Here is a 15,782-nt window from a genome sequence, read left to right as displayed (position 1 = left end):
CCTTAAAGGTCCAATTTTGACTTAGGCACATCCAACATTCTGCCTTATAATAGAAGGAAACTACATCATATATTAACTTTAACAATAATTCTGCGTTGGGGATGGAGAGATAACTCAGTGGTTAAGAATACTAACTGCTCTTGCAGAGGACCCGGGTTCAGTTCCCAGCACCCACATGGCAGCTAACAACAATCGGTAACTCTGGTTCCAGGGTATTTGATGCTGTCTTCTGACCTCCATAGGCAATGCACGACATGTGTGCACTCACATTCATGCAGACAATACTCTCATATGAATAAAAATAATAAACAAAAATAATAATTAGGCACATTAAATGGTGACCAAGCTTTTGTAGGATTGTTTTAGTGGGGAAGCTAACATTAAGATAAATAGTGGTTCATGGCATTTATTTTATGTTTCATATAACATATGGAAGTTCCATGATGGCCATGGATGTTTTTAATTTAAATTGTATATTAATGTATATACAATAGTCATCTAAAATGGTTAGAAATTTGTAACTAGACATAGCGTTGTAAAGGTATGTAATATCTAGCAGCAAGTCTTTGCACACTACATGGATATCTTTATAGCACATTAACTACTTACTAGCTAGAAATAATTTTGTACATTTATTGCATTTTATATATATTAGAATTTGTATTGGGAGAAAATAATAAATGTGTACAATTTGAACTACTTTAAAGTTATACGAATCAATTTATCTTAAATTCTTGAACACGTTTGTATTTTTGTTTCTCTTGCTGTTATTAAATCCTCACCAAAAGCAACTTGGGGAAGGAAAAGTTTCACTTGACTTATTTGTCAAAAGTGGAGGTCATGAAGGAAGGCGCTTACTGCGTTGCTCTTCCTGTCCTGCTCACATACTTTTCTTACATTGCCCAGAGATGGCACCATCCACAGTGGGCTGGACCTTCCCATATCAATTAGTAATTAAGATAGTGCCCCACAAACATGCCAACAGGCCAGTATTATGAAGGCAATTTCTCAGTTGTGGTGACTCTTCTGTGTCAAGTTGACAAATTTAACCAGCACAAACACATACTAGAGTTTTGATATAGTTCCCTAATCATTATGGGTCTATTACAAAAGTGGTTTGACAATTCAGGGCATAATTACAGCTTACAAATACAGGAAATACAGAGATCCCATTGCCATATTAAGAAAGATCTAAAAATACCAGCTCTAATTAAACAAAGGTAGAAAGTGGTTTATTTTCAAAAGTCCAGTACATTGCTAGATAATGTTCTGAGCATAAGTTCTTTGTATCTAAACCTCACAGGGACAATGTATTTGCAAGACAGGACTTTTACTTTACAAATGATAGTGCATTCTTTTTTTTTTTAAGTGAAGAGGGCATTCTTTCTAAATCTGTACCTAGAGAATTTTATTTTGTGGATCTTTGAAAATGAGGAATATTGTACAACACAATTGAATGACTCCTTGATATATTTTCATCAATTACAGAAGATCACTATGAATGTCCATTTCCTATACTGGGCCATGACTTAAAGAGAAAAAAGTCACGTCATTATTATTTTCCACAGACCTTGGATAATCATACTAGTTCATGGCTTTCAGGTATTCTAACCTACTACCAAGGTGTATTGTGCTTGGGATATGCCCCTGAGGCTCTCTGCCTGGCATATCTATCATCTCAGCTGGACTTTTGATAGGAGCTGGATAGCTGACAATTAAGATGCTGACTAGCACCTGGAGAGCAGGTACTCTGTGTGGTTGATTGAAAGGAGATCCATGTGTACTAGATAACAGTAGTTGCTCTATGACCCCAGATGTTTTGAGTGCTGTTTGATAATGGACAGCTAATTTGGGAAGATCTCACATCTGGCCACCAAAGCAGTCTGGGTATAGCCTTTCACATCCAGCAGTTTTAACCCTACAATCTTCATCAGTTGGACTCCATATAGGTAAAATATAGAGAAAAGTATAATGCTATAGTGTTGTTTTACATGTAAACAAGCTTCAAGTGAGGTAGTTTTGTAGTCAATAATGTGGATGTAATATTGCAGGTTTCTTTCATCTCAAATCAACTCACTTTCTAGATGTTGCATCTATTGTACGAAATCCAATGTTGATAAAAACTATTCAGATTGTCTCCACCTCTCCATATTTCATGGAGAGCCTTTCTTAAATCTGTATATTCAACATTCATTTATTATAAACTATTGAAATCTGGAATTCTGTAAACAGACAAGAAATTATGTTATAAATTTCCCTAAGTGAATTAACATTTTTCTGAGAATGATTCCCTCGAAATAGACACAGAACTAAGTATGTATTAAATGTTAATTTTTATTTCCTATAGGAAATGTTTAAGAAATTTGTATTGTCTTAGTTCCCAATGTTATGAGCATAGATTAAAATGGAATAATATTTTAAATGCAAGTGGAGTGTGATATCAGCCTTGACATATTCTTTGAACTTATGATATACTTTATACTTTAAAAATACTCCATCAGTTTACTTATTCATCATTGTTTTCTCCTATGAACAGAAATTAGGATGTGTTGTGATCAGTTGTTTGTCGGGTTTTCGTTAATTTAGTTATCTGCTATTTTTTTCTAAATTCTAATTGACCATGAAATTCATATTTATCAGATACCATGTGACATTTCAGTACATGTATGAAATGTGTAATGATCATATCAAAGTAATGGAAAGATAAGGCAATCTAAACATTTAATATTTGTGTTGGGGACATTAAAATGCTCTCCACTAGCTTTTATGAAATATATAACTGTTGTCAGTTATTCTCTAATTTTGTTATAGAACATTAGAAATCATTCCTTTTCTTTAACTGCTGGTTGAATGTATTACTTTTATACAAATAATGAAAATTCATATGTTGAAATCTGGTGTGTTAATGATGACCACATATTCACTCAAATATTCACCTTCATGATTTTCTTTTCCTTTTACATGAGCTTAAGAGTTAAAAATAGGCAGCTGTAGATGAGTTTAAATTGATGAACAAGAACAAATTCAGCAAAGACCATTGATATTTCAAATCAGGATTTTCTGAGTCATCAATATAAAGGATGTCTTAAGTGCTGTGATTATAAAAGTGCATAACAAAATATTTTTGGATATTTCTAATATTTTTATTATCTAAAGTTTTCCTTGCCTTTACGATGAAACTTAAAATGAATAATTAAAAAGAAAAATAGATATTCCCTGGTAGTGCTTTTTAATTAAAATGTAGCCATTGGTGATTTTTTTCTTTTTAAAAAATATTTTATTTGTTATTTTTATTTTATGTGTATGAGTGTATTGCCTGCGTGTGCATGAGTGCATCTGTGTCTTGCGATGCCCATGGAGGTCAGAAGAGGATGTTGGAAGCCCTGGAACTGGAGTTACCTGCTCTCTGGGTGCTGGGATTCAAGGCCTTGTCCTCTGCTACAGCAGTCAGTGCTCTTAAACTGCTGAGACATCTCTCCATCCCAGCTATTATTGAATATTAAGAAAAATTTTTAACTGATGTTCATTCATGAAAAGAAAATAACCAGAAAAACTGGTATCTACTAATTGGTCATTATTTTTGGCTTACTGGAGATTGAACCTTATACACTGGCCTATATCAGGGGCCATTAAAAATTTTTTTTGAGACATAGTCTGACTAAATTGTCCAAGCTGGCCTTTAACTCATTCTGTAACCCAGACTGGTCTCAAAATTGTAATCCTCCTACCTTGTCCTACAGAGTGTGTTAAATTACAGGCCCGTTAGCAAAACTGGCTTAACTGATGATTTTTATGTTAGTTGATAATAGAGTTGAAACGGAGGCAGATCAGAACTGAAAATTGCTATATTCTGATTACGTTTTTACTATTAGATATCCTGTGGCCTAAGACAAACCATTAAATGGACTCGTTGGTATCTTTATCTGTGAAATGGAGTAGCTTATTTTATTTTACAATCAGTAGAGCTGCTGTTTTCAGTATGCATTCTTTTGCAGAAGATTATTTGTAAATGAGGACTAACTTTGGTTGTTAATTTTAAATATTCATAGTTTATTTTGGCTTTAAACTGTGCCAAAGGGGGAAAAATTATTAACATGATTGACATGGTGGTCTAAACCTATAAGCCTGGCATTCAGAACACTGAAAGAAGAGGAATATGAGTTGGAGGCTGACATGGCCTACATAGCGAGTTCCAGGCCAGCCCGAGACCTTGTCTTAAATAACAAAGAAAAGAGCTGTCATTCAGTGGTAGACTGCCTCTTGGTGTTTGTTCCCCATAGCACCCCTTCCTAAATTTCATTAGCATTTTGAAGAAGACTAAAAATATTTAAAACAGTATAGTTCTTTTTAAGGATAATTTATATGCCCTGAAGGATGTATTAAGTAGAAAATCATATCTTTTAGGAGCTGTTACATTTCTGTTTTTTTCTTATGATAAACCTAATCCAGGTTGAATATACTAAAGGCTAAAATCTCTTTCATGGTGACTTTATATTCAGTCCTGTAAAATTTTCTTCTGTCATATATATACTAGTTTTTTTAAAGTTTACATTCCTTGTAAAAAGATGGCTTATTTCTTTGTGATAAATAAAAATGAAGATGAAATTTAATTTAATATCTCTCACAGAAGCCTCTAAGGCTCCCAGATTGCTAAATGTCTGATTATTAGGGATTTTAAATATTCTGTATTCAAGATTGCTTTGAAAAGTTTCATTGAAATTGATTGCATTATTATATTTATATTGTTCAAAGGAAAGTAAAAATTTTGGTGAATAAGAATAAACTTAAGATATCTCATGTACATATAGTGACTACGGTAAGTAGTAGTATATTGTCCCCTTGAAAATTGCTAAGAATGTGTACTTTAAGTGTTTTCATCACGGGAGAAAAATGAGGCTATGAGAAATGCATCTATTACTTCATTTGGTATAGGCACTCCACAGTGAACAGCTATATGAAGGTGTCATGTGTATGCTCTAAATATATACAGACTATCGTTTTCAAGAAGAATAATAGATACAATTGCATTTAACCATATATGTGAAGGGAGAAATAGATAATCTTCGCAGTAACTTTCTGTTTTAAGTGGAATATATTTAAAATTAAATATAAAAATACCACAGAAAAGATACAAGTTCCTATGTTTACAAATCACATTCTTAGAGAATAGCTTTTGAATTTGCCAAATTCTTTTTACATTTTCCATGAAGACCTAAGGAAAGAGTTCTTTTTAGACTTAGGTATAGATATCCTGAGCTAAAATTATCTATGAACATTAAATTAGTTTGATCTATTTCCATGTGGCAATCAAACTCCGTGATTAGAGTTGTTAATTACATGTTTTTAGCATTGTACCTTGTAGGTTAAAAGAACTTTTGCATTCTGTTGTACAGTCATCAAATAGCAATTATCTTTCAACTGTCCTTACCCTTGTTACATTGCAAGAAATTTCCTTTACTACATTTTCACTGCCTAACAGAAACAGATAGGCTATTATACAAATTGGGTTAGGCAAAAGGTTTATGTGCTGTTAGTATGTGCTAACGTCATTGTTCTTTTCCTGATTATATTCATGAACTTTATTTATGACAGATAAACTCTGTAGAATGTGTTTTGTTTTCGGGATTTACAGATTAGGAATGTGACTTCTTGGAGTAAGTCCATTTTAATAAAATTCCACTAAGCTAAAAGAACTGGATGTCCCATGGAGTACATGATAGAATTTTCACTATATTACTTAGCTTAGAAAAATAAACCAATACATTTTTCTTATGGAAGTTAGCATTTTATTATAAGTTTGACTAGTTAATCACCAAGCCATCAACTTTGGTAAGTGTCCTAACATAATTATATCCACAATTTCAAATATATTACGATGTAAAACATGTCTGGCTTTAGTTTAAATATGTACAATGATATTTTCTCTTGACTTTCCCTGATTTGTTGTAGATTGTAGCGTCTATTTTCATTTTTATTCATATTTAAAATAATCTCCCCTCCATTATTACTATGGTGTAAGAACTTATCTTAATTCTTCCAACAACGTTTAAAGGGAGGTAGGTTGGAAAATATTCTTCACTGTCTTGCCTGTTGGGCTTTAGAACAGATAGGGTTAAAGCTATTTCTTAAGACTATGTCTAAACTAATTTAGACAATTTAAGAAATTCATTTTAATGATTAAGAAACTTTTAGTGCTTCGAGGGAAAAAAAAGTAATAAAATTCGTTTTGTAAGGAGACTTTGTAACTTCAGTGCTTACAAAATTTTGTTATAATCATTTAGAGAAAATTTTGTTTTTATATAATATGACCAACATGTAAAGGTGGACATTTCCTCCTCATAAAAATGTGACTTGCAGGAAGCATAGCAGGATCTTTCCAGTGAAACTGATAAAGAAAATAAATGCATCCAGAGAGAAAGATAGAATGCCACAACCTCTCAGAAGCAAAGCAGGAAAATTGGCACATTCTACCTTTTGTGAATCAGGTGAAAAAAAGCAGTAAACAAGTGTCATGAGTCAAAGGCTTATGCACATATTTTGGAAATGGCAGTATTAAATCAAATAGGTTTTTTATAGTTTGTCAGAGATTGTTCATGCATTAATCTACCACTGTGAATCATTTCAAGGACATTCAAATGCTTCATGATACTGTATTTACTTTTATGTAGAGAAACATGGGTGCATGTAAGTGTTTTTATTTGATTTAGATCCAGTCAGTCGTAGGACATACACATGCCTTCTGATTTTTCTCTCATTTTCTTTCTTCTAGTGGATGTATATGTTGATAGAGGAACTATTACAAAGTTAATTTAGCTGAACAAATCACCCTTTAAAGTTGTTAAAGCAATGAAGTTTTCTTCACTACTGTTTTGGGATGTTGATTCATGGACTGAATATTCAACATTGTTTTGATGGGTTAAACCTTGGCCTTAGTGATTCTCTTGGGGCTTTTTTTTTTTTTACTTTGCTCAAGCACATATGACATAGGTTCAGTTACAATTACACTGAGAAACACTGTGTCAGACATATTGGTATTAAAATGAGATGATTTCATGTAAAATTTCAAAACATGACATTTATAATATTTTAAGTCTTTAAGTTCTTTGAATTAACTGTTTCATGTGTTGTAATTTTTAACTATCTGATTTTCCCAAGAATCTTTGAACTATCATTCATTTTATTTGATCTTCTGGTGATTTGGGTTGTAACATGAGATTGCACATGGGAACAGAACACCATTAGAAAGAAATAAAATCTTTTGTACAGAACACATAACCTTCTATACTAGCCTTTAGTACTGCACAAATAGTGATAAATGGATGACATGACTAATATTGGATTTCTTCACTTGAGACCAGTTGTCTTTATAGCTTATAGGACTTTGTGTAGAACTTTCTAATTTTAGCTTTCACTTTTGAAAGGTAGTCATAAATCTGGACAATCTAATAAAAAATGGATGTGTCATCCATATGTTCTGTTATGTTTGTATGTGTTTTATAACGTGGTGGATTCCTCTCTCCACCAAATATTTAGATTATATTTACCTGAAATTTTATAGAACTAATTCTGGATATCAAATTGGTGAATAAAGCATTGAGTTTTTGTGAATCTTAAGGATTGTCCTTTATGTTTATCTGTGAGAGACCAAAATTCATTTTCTCCTTTAATAGAATAGCTTTATTTATAGAGTGTTTTTCTTGCCCCCCCCCAAGAGCTAGAGGTGGGAGAATCTTTCCTTTTCTTGGATTTAGAGTTAAATGAATTATTTATTTCATTTAGTCGAAGATTTTCTTTTTTAATATATAATTAATTTTATTTTTGTATGTATGAGTGTATTGCCTGAATGTATGTAAGTGCTCCCATATTGTGCAGTGCCCACAGAGGTCAGAAGAGGGAATTGGGTTGTCCTGGAACTGGAGTTATGGACAGTTGTTAGTCACCATGTGGGTACTGTGATTTGAACCCGGGTCATCTGTAAGAGCATTCAATGCCCTTAACCACAGCGCCATCTCTCCATCCCCAAGATTTTCTTTCTTTGGATCATATTTATCAATATTAGTAGGTTCTTTTAAAATAGTGATCTAAGAAGTTTTGAAAACTTGAGGTAAAGGTTTAATGTATTTTGGTATATTTCTGACCTTCAGGGTTGTGTGTAAACTATAAACATTCTCTCACTCCCCTCTCTCCAGACTCTTACACCCCTAAGTATATTTCATGGTTTTTCTTATTTGAATTATTAGCAATAAATTTTGTTAGAATTAAATATCTCCAAATGCTTGAATAATAATTTGTAACTACTGATATAATGTAGTGCCCAAATAGTTAAAAGTTGAAGTCTCAGTTTAGCAAGTCAACATCAACAACCAAATCATATGGTGTCTAGTATGTGTTAAAATGGAGTGTTCTACATATTTCACAAATTGCTTTTCATTAAATGGCAAAAAGTTCTATTAGTCTTGAAATTATTTATACCTAAACTTCATATTATACTTTGAAATAGAATAGTCAGAGAATATTTACAATTTTGATTTTTATTGCTTTAGAAAAATGAATATTCACTTAAACCTGCTATCTCACATATATTATTACATTTCATAATTACAAATAGAATGTAATTATGATTCTCAATCTTAGATTATATGAAAATTGAAAAAGAATTTCAAGCTCCAGTTGGTGATGCAGGACTGAACTTTCATGTTCTTGGAAGGCTGAAGCAACAGGAATACTATTCCTAGAAGACACACACACGTGTATGAATGTATATATACATATATGTACATGTATTCATATAGAATACATGTAAAATTAGAATTAGTATCTACATTAGTATTCTTTGAAAATTTTTTCATTTCGACATGGAACTTTGTTGATTCACAGCACAGTCTGTTGATAGATGGTGGAATATTTTCTTGATTGTTGAGTAAGTGTGGCAAATGATCTTTAATTTTTAACTTCTTGAACAGCATGCCATATTTTGCACTGTTTAATGAATACAGCCAGCCTTTGTGTGTATTTTTAGAATAATGTCTTGTTTTGAGTTAATTCTTTTATTCCTAATAGTTTCTTCTGGGGTTCTTTATTATTATTCATCTCTAATTTGGCCTTCTTGCTTACTTATAGACTAAATGTTCTAGCTGGAAATGCTATTGTTTTTCTTTGTTTTGTTTGCTTCTACCTGATTTGTTGAAAGTGACCACAGCAGCTTGGATATGGGATATGTCAGGATAACTCTTAAATTGATTGTATAAAATCGTCAATATGCCATTATCTCAGAAAGTTAGATTGTAGACTATATTCCCCTATATAAAAAGAAAACAAAATAAGAGACAAAAGGCCATGAACCCCTATAACATGGTTTTCCCCTATGTTTCTGCAGTGCTTCGGTATGTAAATTTTGAGTGCAAGAACCAGCTGCACTCGGGATATCTTCCTTTAGCAGTATTCAGTAGATATTAGGATACTCAGGACATTCAAAATCAATAATAACATGGACTGCAACTACTAACCCTACATAAATGAACTGAGCTATAAATAATGAAGGGATTTATTTGTGTCTCTAGACATTGATTTATAGATATAAACTCAAGGGAGTTCTTTAGCAATCATGAATTCTTTAGTGAGACATTTGTAGATGTTAAGGCCTATTGAATCAAGTTAGCATCCCCAGATGCCCCTCAATGCAAGTTCATCCAGGGAGGTCTAGTCAGCCTGTCTAGAGTCACTCCTTTTAAGATCAACTCTTCCTCATCCAACAGTAATCAGCTACCAATAATTCTTAAACTAGGATTGGGGCCTGCTGTCCATTTCCTTAGTTCTGTGCTAGATTTTTGTCTATTTGAGTTTGCATGGGTCTTATGTATGCTTACACTATTACTGTAGGTTCAAATGAGAAGGATCCCAGGAGCATGTAAGACCATATTTGCATATGGCCATGCACCTCCTTCCTGGATCTTACAGTCATTCCACCCCTTCTTATGCAATGGTCTCTGAGACCTGGGTCAGTGGATTTTAATATGCAAATCCTGTTCAAGGACCGACAGTTTGTAGACTCTTATTCTTTACATTTTGGCCATTTGAGACCAGTGTTCCTGGCACTCTGTTGCATGTGGGAACTTCACTGATGAGACTTGAAAGATGCATTAGTGTTCTCTTCATCCCTTTTTCTATGTTCCCTGAGCCTTAGGTGTAGAAGTTGCATCATAGATGTGCTCCTTAGGCTTGGGCAATTGACAATTTCTGTGTATAACCAATTGTCGAACTCTGTAATAGTCTCTGTTGAAAAAGAAGCTTCTTTAATGAGTGGTGACTGGGATACTTGTCTGTAAATGTAAGGATCCGTATTTTGCACATAGTAAGAGACTACATTTGCCTAGGGATGTAAAAACCATGGGGTTTTCTCTAAGATCTAAGACCTCTCCAGACATGTGCATTTGGCTATGTTCATAGTGTAGTATACATGAGTTTTCTCCCACTGAGTGGGTTTTAAGTCCAGTTAGGTAGCTGTTGATTATCCCCATTTTAAAAGTGCCACTAGTACCATCCATGTGGTTTGCTATGCCAGTCATTGATGTGGTTATTAGGCCTTGAAGCTGGGGTTGGAGCATTGATTGATTTTCTCCCTTACCAGCTTGCATAGTGCTCTCCAAAGTTATGATTGCTAACCTTCAGGAGATGTGGCTTCCAGGTAAGTTCCAGCTCCATTGCCCCAAGTCTTGTGTCCAAAGTATGTCCTGTCTTGAGCAATAGGGTCTTACCTTCTGTGGTGGATAGCTTTAGTGTCAACTTGACATACCTGGATTGAGTGAGCCTCAATTGGGGAATTGCCTTCATTGGACTGTCCTGTGGCCATGTCCATGGGACATCTTGATTGTTGAGTAATGTGGGAGGGCCTAGACCACTGTGGGTGTTGCCACCCCTGAGCAGGTGGGGCCTATGTTGCATAAGAAAGCAGGCTGAGCAGGGGCCAAGGGAGCAAGCCAGTAAGCAGCATTCCTCCATGGCTTGTACTTCAGCTCCTGCCTCCAGGTTCCTGCCCTGAATTCCTACCTTGGGCTCCCTGATGAACTGACCTGGCAGATGTAAGAGAAATAAATCCTTTCCTCCCCAAGTTGGGATTGGTCAGAGTATTTTGTCACAGCAATGGAGAAACAAACCAGGACATCTTCAAGTTCTGAGAGGCAATCAAGGGCTGTGGCAGTAGCCTGTATAATTTTGGGAGTCTCTTAGACTACTCTGGCCAATAACTCAAAGGAAGTTTTCTCCTGTCTGGCACTGTTTCCTGTTATGTAGCCTTCAGCTATACATATGGACTCATGTAGAGATATTTTATGTGTAATTTTTAGTATGTTTCTGGAGTAATATGATTCCCTCTGGTTTTATATACTAACTAGTCATCATTTCTCTCTCCTCTCACCCTGTCACCCTCCACACCCTCTCCATTTAAAGTATCCCAATTTTCCCCTTTTCCCTCAATAATTCCAGTCTGCTATGGTCCCACATCTCTTGAGCTCCTTTTTCCCTTTTATCTCCATATTTCTTTGTGTATCCCTCCTTCTATCCTTTCCATTTAAGTACCCCCATTTTGCACATTTCTCCTTTAATAACACCTGTCTCCTACTATTTTTCTCTCATGGATTCCTTCTTTCCCTTTACCTCCCTGCCTACTTTCCATTTTCCTGATTCCTGCAGTTACATCAGGATATATATTCATATATAAGAATTTGGTTCCAGGATACACAAGTGAGGGAGAACATACGTTGTTTGTTTTTCTGAGTCTGTGTTACTTCACTTAGTATAACAGTTTCTAGGTCCATCCATTTACCTGCAAATTTCATTATTTCGTCTTTCTTTACTGGTGAATAGAACTCCATTGTGTAAATGTATCATATTTTCATTATCCATTCATCAGCTGAGGACACTTAGGTTGCTTCTTCCATCGTTTAGCTATTGTGAAAAGAACAGCAACAAACACGGATGTACAAATATCTCTGCAATACACCAAGAAATGGTACAACTATGTAAAATGTTAGGTTAGTTTTTGAAAGAGTACTTAACACTGCTTTTCATAGGGTTTTCATGAGTTTGCAGTCCCAGCAGCAGTGAATGAACATTCCCCTTTCTCCATATCCTTGCCAGCCTTTAGTATCATTTGTTCTCTTGATGTTTACCAGTCTGACTGGGGTAAGATGAAATCTCAAAGTGGCTTTAACTTGCATTTCCCTAATTACTAAAGATGTTGAACGGTATTTTAGATGTTTCTTAGCCATTTTTATTTCTTCTTTTGAGAACTCTGTTCAGATCGTCAGCCCATCTTTTAATTGGGTCGTTTGTTTTCTTGATTCTTTGTTTTTTGAATTCTTTATATAGTGTCAATGTTAAACCTGTGCTATATGTGTCACTCGTGAAGATTTTCTCCCACTCTTGGTATTTTTTCACTTTCTTCCTTGTTTCCATTGATTTATGTGTCTATTTTGTGCCAATACCATGCTGTTTTTATGACTATACCTCTGTAATGTAGTTTCAGATCTGGTGTAGTAGTCCCCATAGCATTGCTCAGATAAACAAATATAAATCATTCATTCCCTTGTGTCAAATAATTTCCTACATCCATTAAAGGTTTTCACAATAATTTTCATAGTACTAGCTATAAATGAAATGTGTAAAATTTAAAATAAATTAAAAGAAGGTAGATAACTGTTGCAATATTTTTTCAAATTCTTACTATTTTAATGTTTTTGTAGTGTAGATTGTTCTTTAATGATATCTAATTTTTTGTGATAGATTAAATGCAGTATATTATACTTTGAACTGATGTCCTTTTCTCCTTCTCCTTCCACTCCACTGATTATCAAGAGTCTTTATACAAAATAGCTTATTGCAATGGATGATTACATGTCTAAGTTGAACACTAGCTCACTGCCGACTATTATTACAATTCCATATTTATTTTTTTCCTTTCCACTGTGGAAATGAAAGCCATATTTGTTTGAAATGAGCTTCCTACATTTTATGGATGTGACTGGTTGTGAATATCAGCCATTTAAAACATAATTTCTTTAATAATTCTGTGACTCTCACTGATTATCATTTACAAGGGTAGGCTTCTGCCATGTTGATATACTTAAGTATGAAGTGGAGAAACCAAAGACTATGGAATGTAAAGAAAAACATGATTTCAACAAATGGTATATGTGGGCAGGGTATAGACCTCAGTGATGTAGTGTTTACCTAGTATGTATAGAGGCCCAGGTTTCTATCCCCAGTGCTGTAACATAGGTGTGTATTGTTTCTAATGACTGTTTCACAGAAGTTTCTACTTATTTATTTATTTATTTATTTATTTAAATTTATGAAATTCTTCAGCAATACAAGACATTTATTTTCTTAACCATATCATCTAGTAAATTTAAAAACCAAAAGGAATAGCAAGATATTTGATAGAAAACACACAGTCTGAAATTAAACTATAAGAATATATATAGGGATTTTAAAGAAGAACTCGTATATGATTGGAAGATTTCAAGAGAGCTAGTTATTAAGGGTTCAAAATAGTGGTTTGAGCCATGAAGGCTTTGAGCAATGATATTATTTCCTCCTTGGAAGAAAGACTAAATAAGCTAACACAGAAAATACACGCAGGGCTCCAGGAATGATCATTTGTCTGATTTTATTGGTACATGTGGTATAAATTCTCAAGGTGGATTGTGGGTATATGAGAATATCAGGCTAAACTATTTAAATGTGTTAGGTCTTCCAGCGAAAATTTTGGACTCAGTAGTGTAGTTGAATGCAACTTAATTTTATATATAGAATGTTCAACAGCAACAAATGAAGTTGTACAGACCCTACTTTGAATCTAAACTCTTGTTTTAAAATAAAGGTAATTAATGTTAAAAGATATTTTTGTCACAGACAATAAGAAGGAGGGAGGAGAATCTAGAGAAAGCATTCTAGAAGTGGAGCATTTATGATTGGGTGCTTGAAAGTCAAACTAAGCTCTCTAACATGTACCTTCTTGCCTTCCAGCACATATGTGATTTAATAATTTGCTTTATCCCAAGCCTTCTCAGTCACTTGGGTCCCTCAACATAGGTTTTGGAACATTCCAAAGATAATATTTTACACCCCCAGAATCAGTTTCCTTATAATCCATCTACTGATATAATCTACATTTCCTCTTGTGGTCTGTTCAAATAGCATCTTATCAAAGAGGTTGTGGGGGCATGCGTGGGGAAGGGGTCCAAAATTTGATTAAGAACTGTTGTATAAAATGTACAAAAGCTCAATAGAACAATTTTTTTAAAAGATTTTCTCTGACCTCATATTAAAAAACAGCATCCTGGCAGTTTATCCATTTAGGAACGATTATTTCTTTCATGGCACTAAAACACTGAAGCTGATATAATTGATTACTTCTTTGTTGTCTATCTCCCTATTTGTAGAAGGTAACCTATATGAGGATAAGGGTTTAATTTTATTGCCTATTACATCTCAGTTCCTTGCATGCTTTGTACCCTGATGGTGTTCAACAATTTTATAAACTGAATAGAGTAAATGAAAAGGTGAAAGAGAATGGAGGGTCAAACAATGAAGCTAGTATTTCAAGTTTGAAGGCAGTCAAAGGATAATGGTGTTATTGAGAGAATGCTGAAGAGGGGAGGAGGAGTTGGGTTAGGGGAGTAAAAATATAGGAAGATAAATTCAGCTCACAAATTCAGGCTTAAGTATGTAGTGCTGGTGAATAATCTAATGCAGTGCTGTGTAATGAGGAAGGAAAGTGTGAAAAGAAGTCTGGGATTTAGGTCAGGATCTTAAGGTCATCTACATAGATTCAGACCTTGAATCAGAGGGAAAATAAAACAATTGAAAAATTATAACAAGTATTAAGGCAGGATTATCAAATATTTCAATATTTGAAAACATTGTATTTTTATCACATGATGTATTTAGTGTATTAAATTACTTATATCCTCTTTTTATTTCTTAGTTGGGTTAACAACTTTGGCCATGAAGGTCTTGGACTCTTATTGGATTTGCTGGAAAAGCTTCTGGACAAAAAACAGTAAGAGCAAACATTTAGAATATTTAATCCACATATAAAATTTTAAGCATAGCATAATATTTCTTTTTCCTTATCTACTTAGGCAAGAAAATATCGACAAGAAGAATCAGTATAAACTTATTCAGTGCCTGAAAGCATTTATGAATAATAAGGTAAATGGTGATTATTTCTCCCTCCATTACAAAAGGGAAGAATTTTCATGATGGTATCAAAGTATGAGACAGATAAAACAGCGGGTACTTATTCTAATTCTAAAAGTGTCTATATAATGCAGATCATCATAAGTTCTATTTAAATGTTATGTAAAATAGACTTTATTCCACACAATATTTGTTGGAAGGTTTTGCAGCTACACAAACAATATGAGTTTCTTTCTCAAATTAATTAATTCATTCTTTTGTGTTGTCACAAAAATTTCAGTATGATAAGTTGAATATAATTTTCATACGGAGAAGTTATATTACACTGAAGAACAAAATTCAGGGATAAGAGTATGGTTTGATTTCTTTTGTAAGAATGTTATAAGGTTACAATTTCTCTTTTGTTTATGTTTAATTAATTCCAGTAATTTAACTTGTATAAAAGGAATCTGTGAAACAGCATGTTTTTGGTAGATGTATAATACCAGTTACATTACAAAATACTGTGTGTAATTCAGACCTTTTTGTTTTATAAATGATATGCTTTATAGACCTACACATAAAATAAGTTTAACTAATTA

General features: G+C 33.7%; 1 protein-coding gene across 5 annotated transcripts in view; it reads left to right on the top strand.

The window, feature by feature from the left end:
• Diaph2 (diaphanous related formin 2) overlaps window positions 1-15,782 on the top strand; it is an 835,758-nt gene that overhangs the window by 198,701 nt on the left and 621,275 nt on the right. For all 5 annotated transcript variants that reach the window (XM_029553627.1, XM_029553629.1, XM_029553628.1 and 2 more), the window contains 2 exons: window positions 14,987-15,061; window positions 15,144-15,213. In XM_029553627.1, the coding sequence (XP_029409487.1) occupies window positions 14,987-15,061; window positions 15,144-15,213 (145 nt within the window). The remainder of the gene's footprint in view (window positions 1-14,986; window positions 15,062-15,143; window positions 15,214-15,782) is intronic.

The sequence above is a fragment of the Nannospalax galili genome, unplaced genomic scaffold (assembly GCF_000622305.1).
Source record: "Nannospalax galili isolate Female #2095 unplaced genomic scaffold, S.galili_v1.0 scaffold3, whole genome shotgun sequence".
Classification (NCBI taxonomy): Eukaryota; Metazoa; Chordata; class Mammalia; order Rodentia; family Spalacidae; genus Nannospalax; species Nannospalax galili.
Note: the sequence above shows the minus strand (reverse complement) of the source record. Positions and strands in the feature narration are given on the sequence as shown.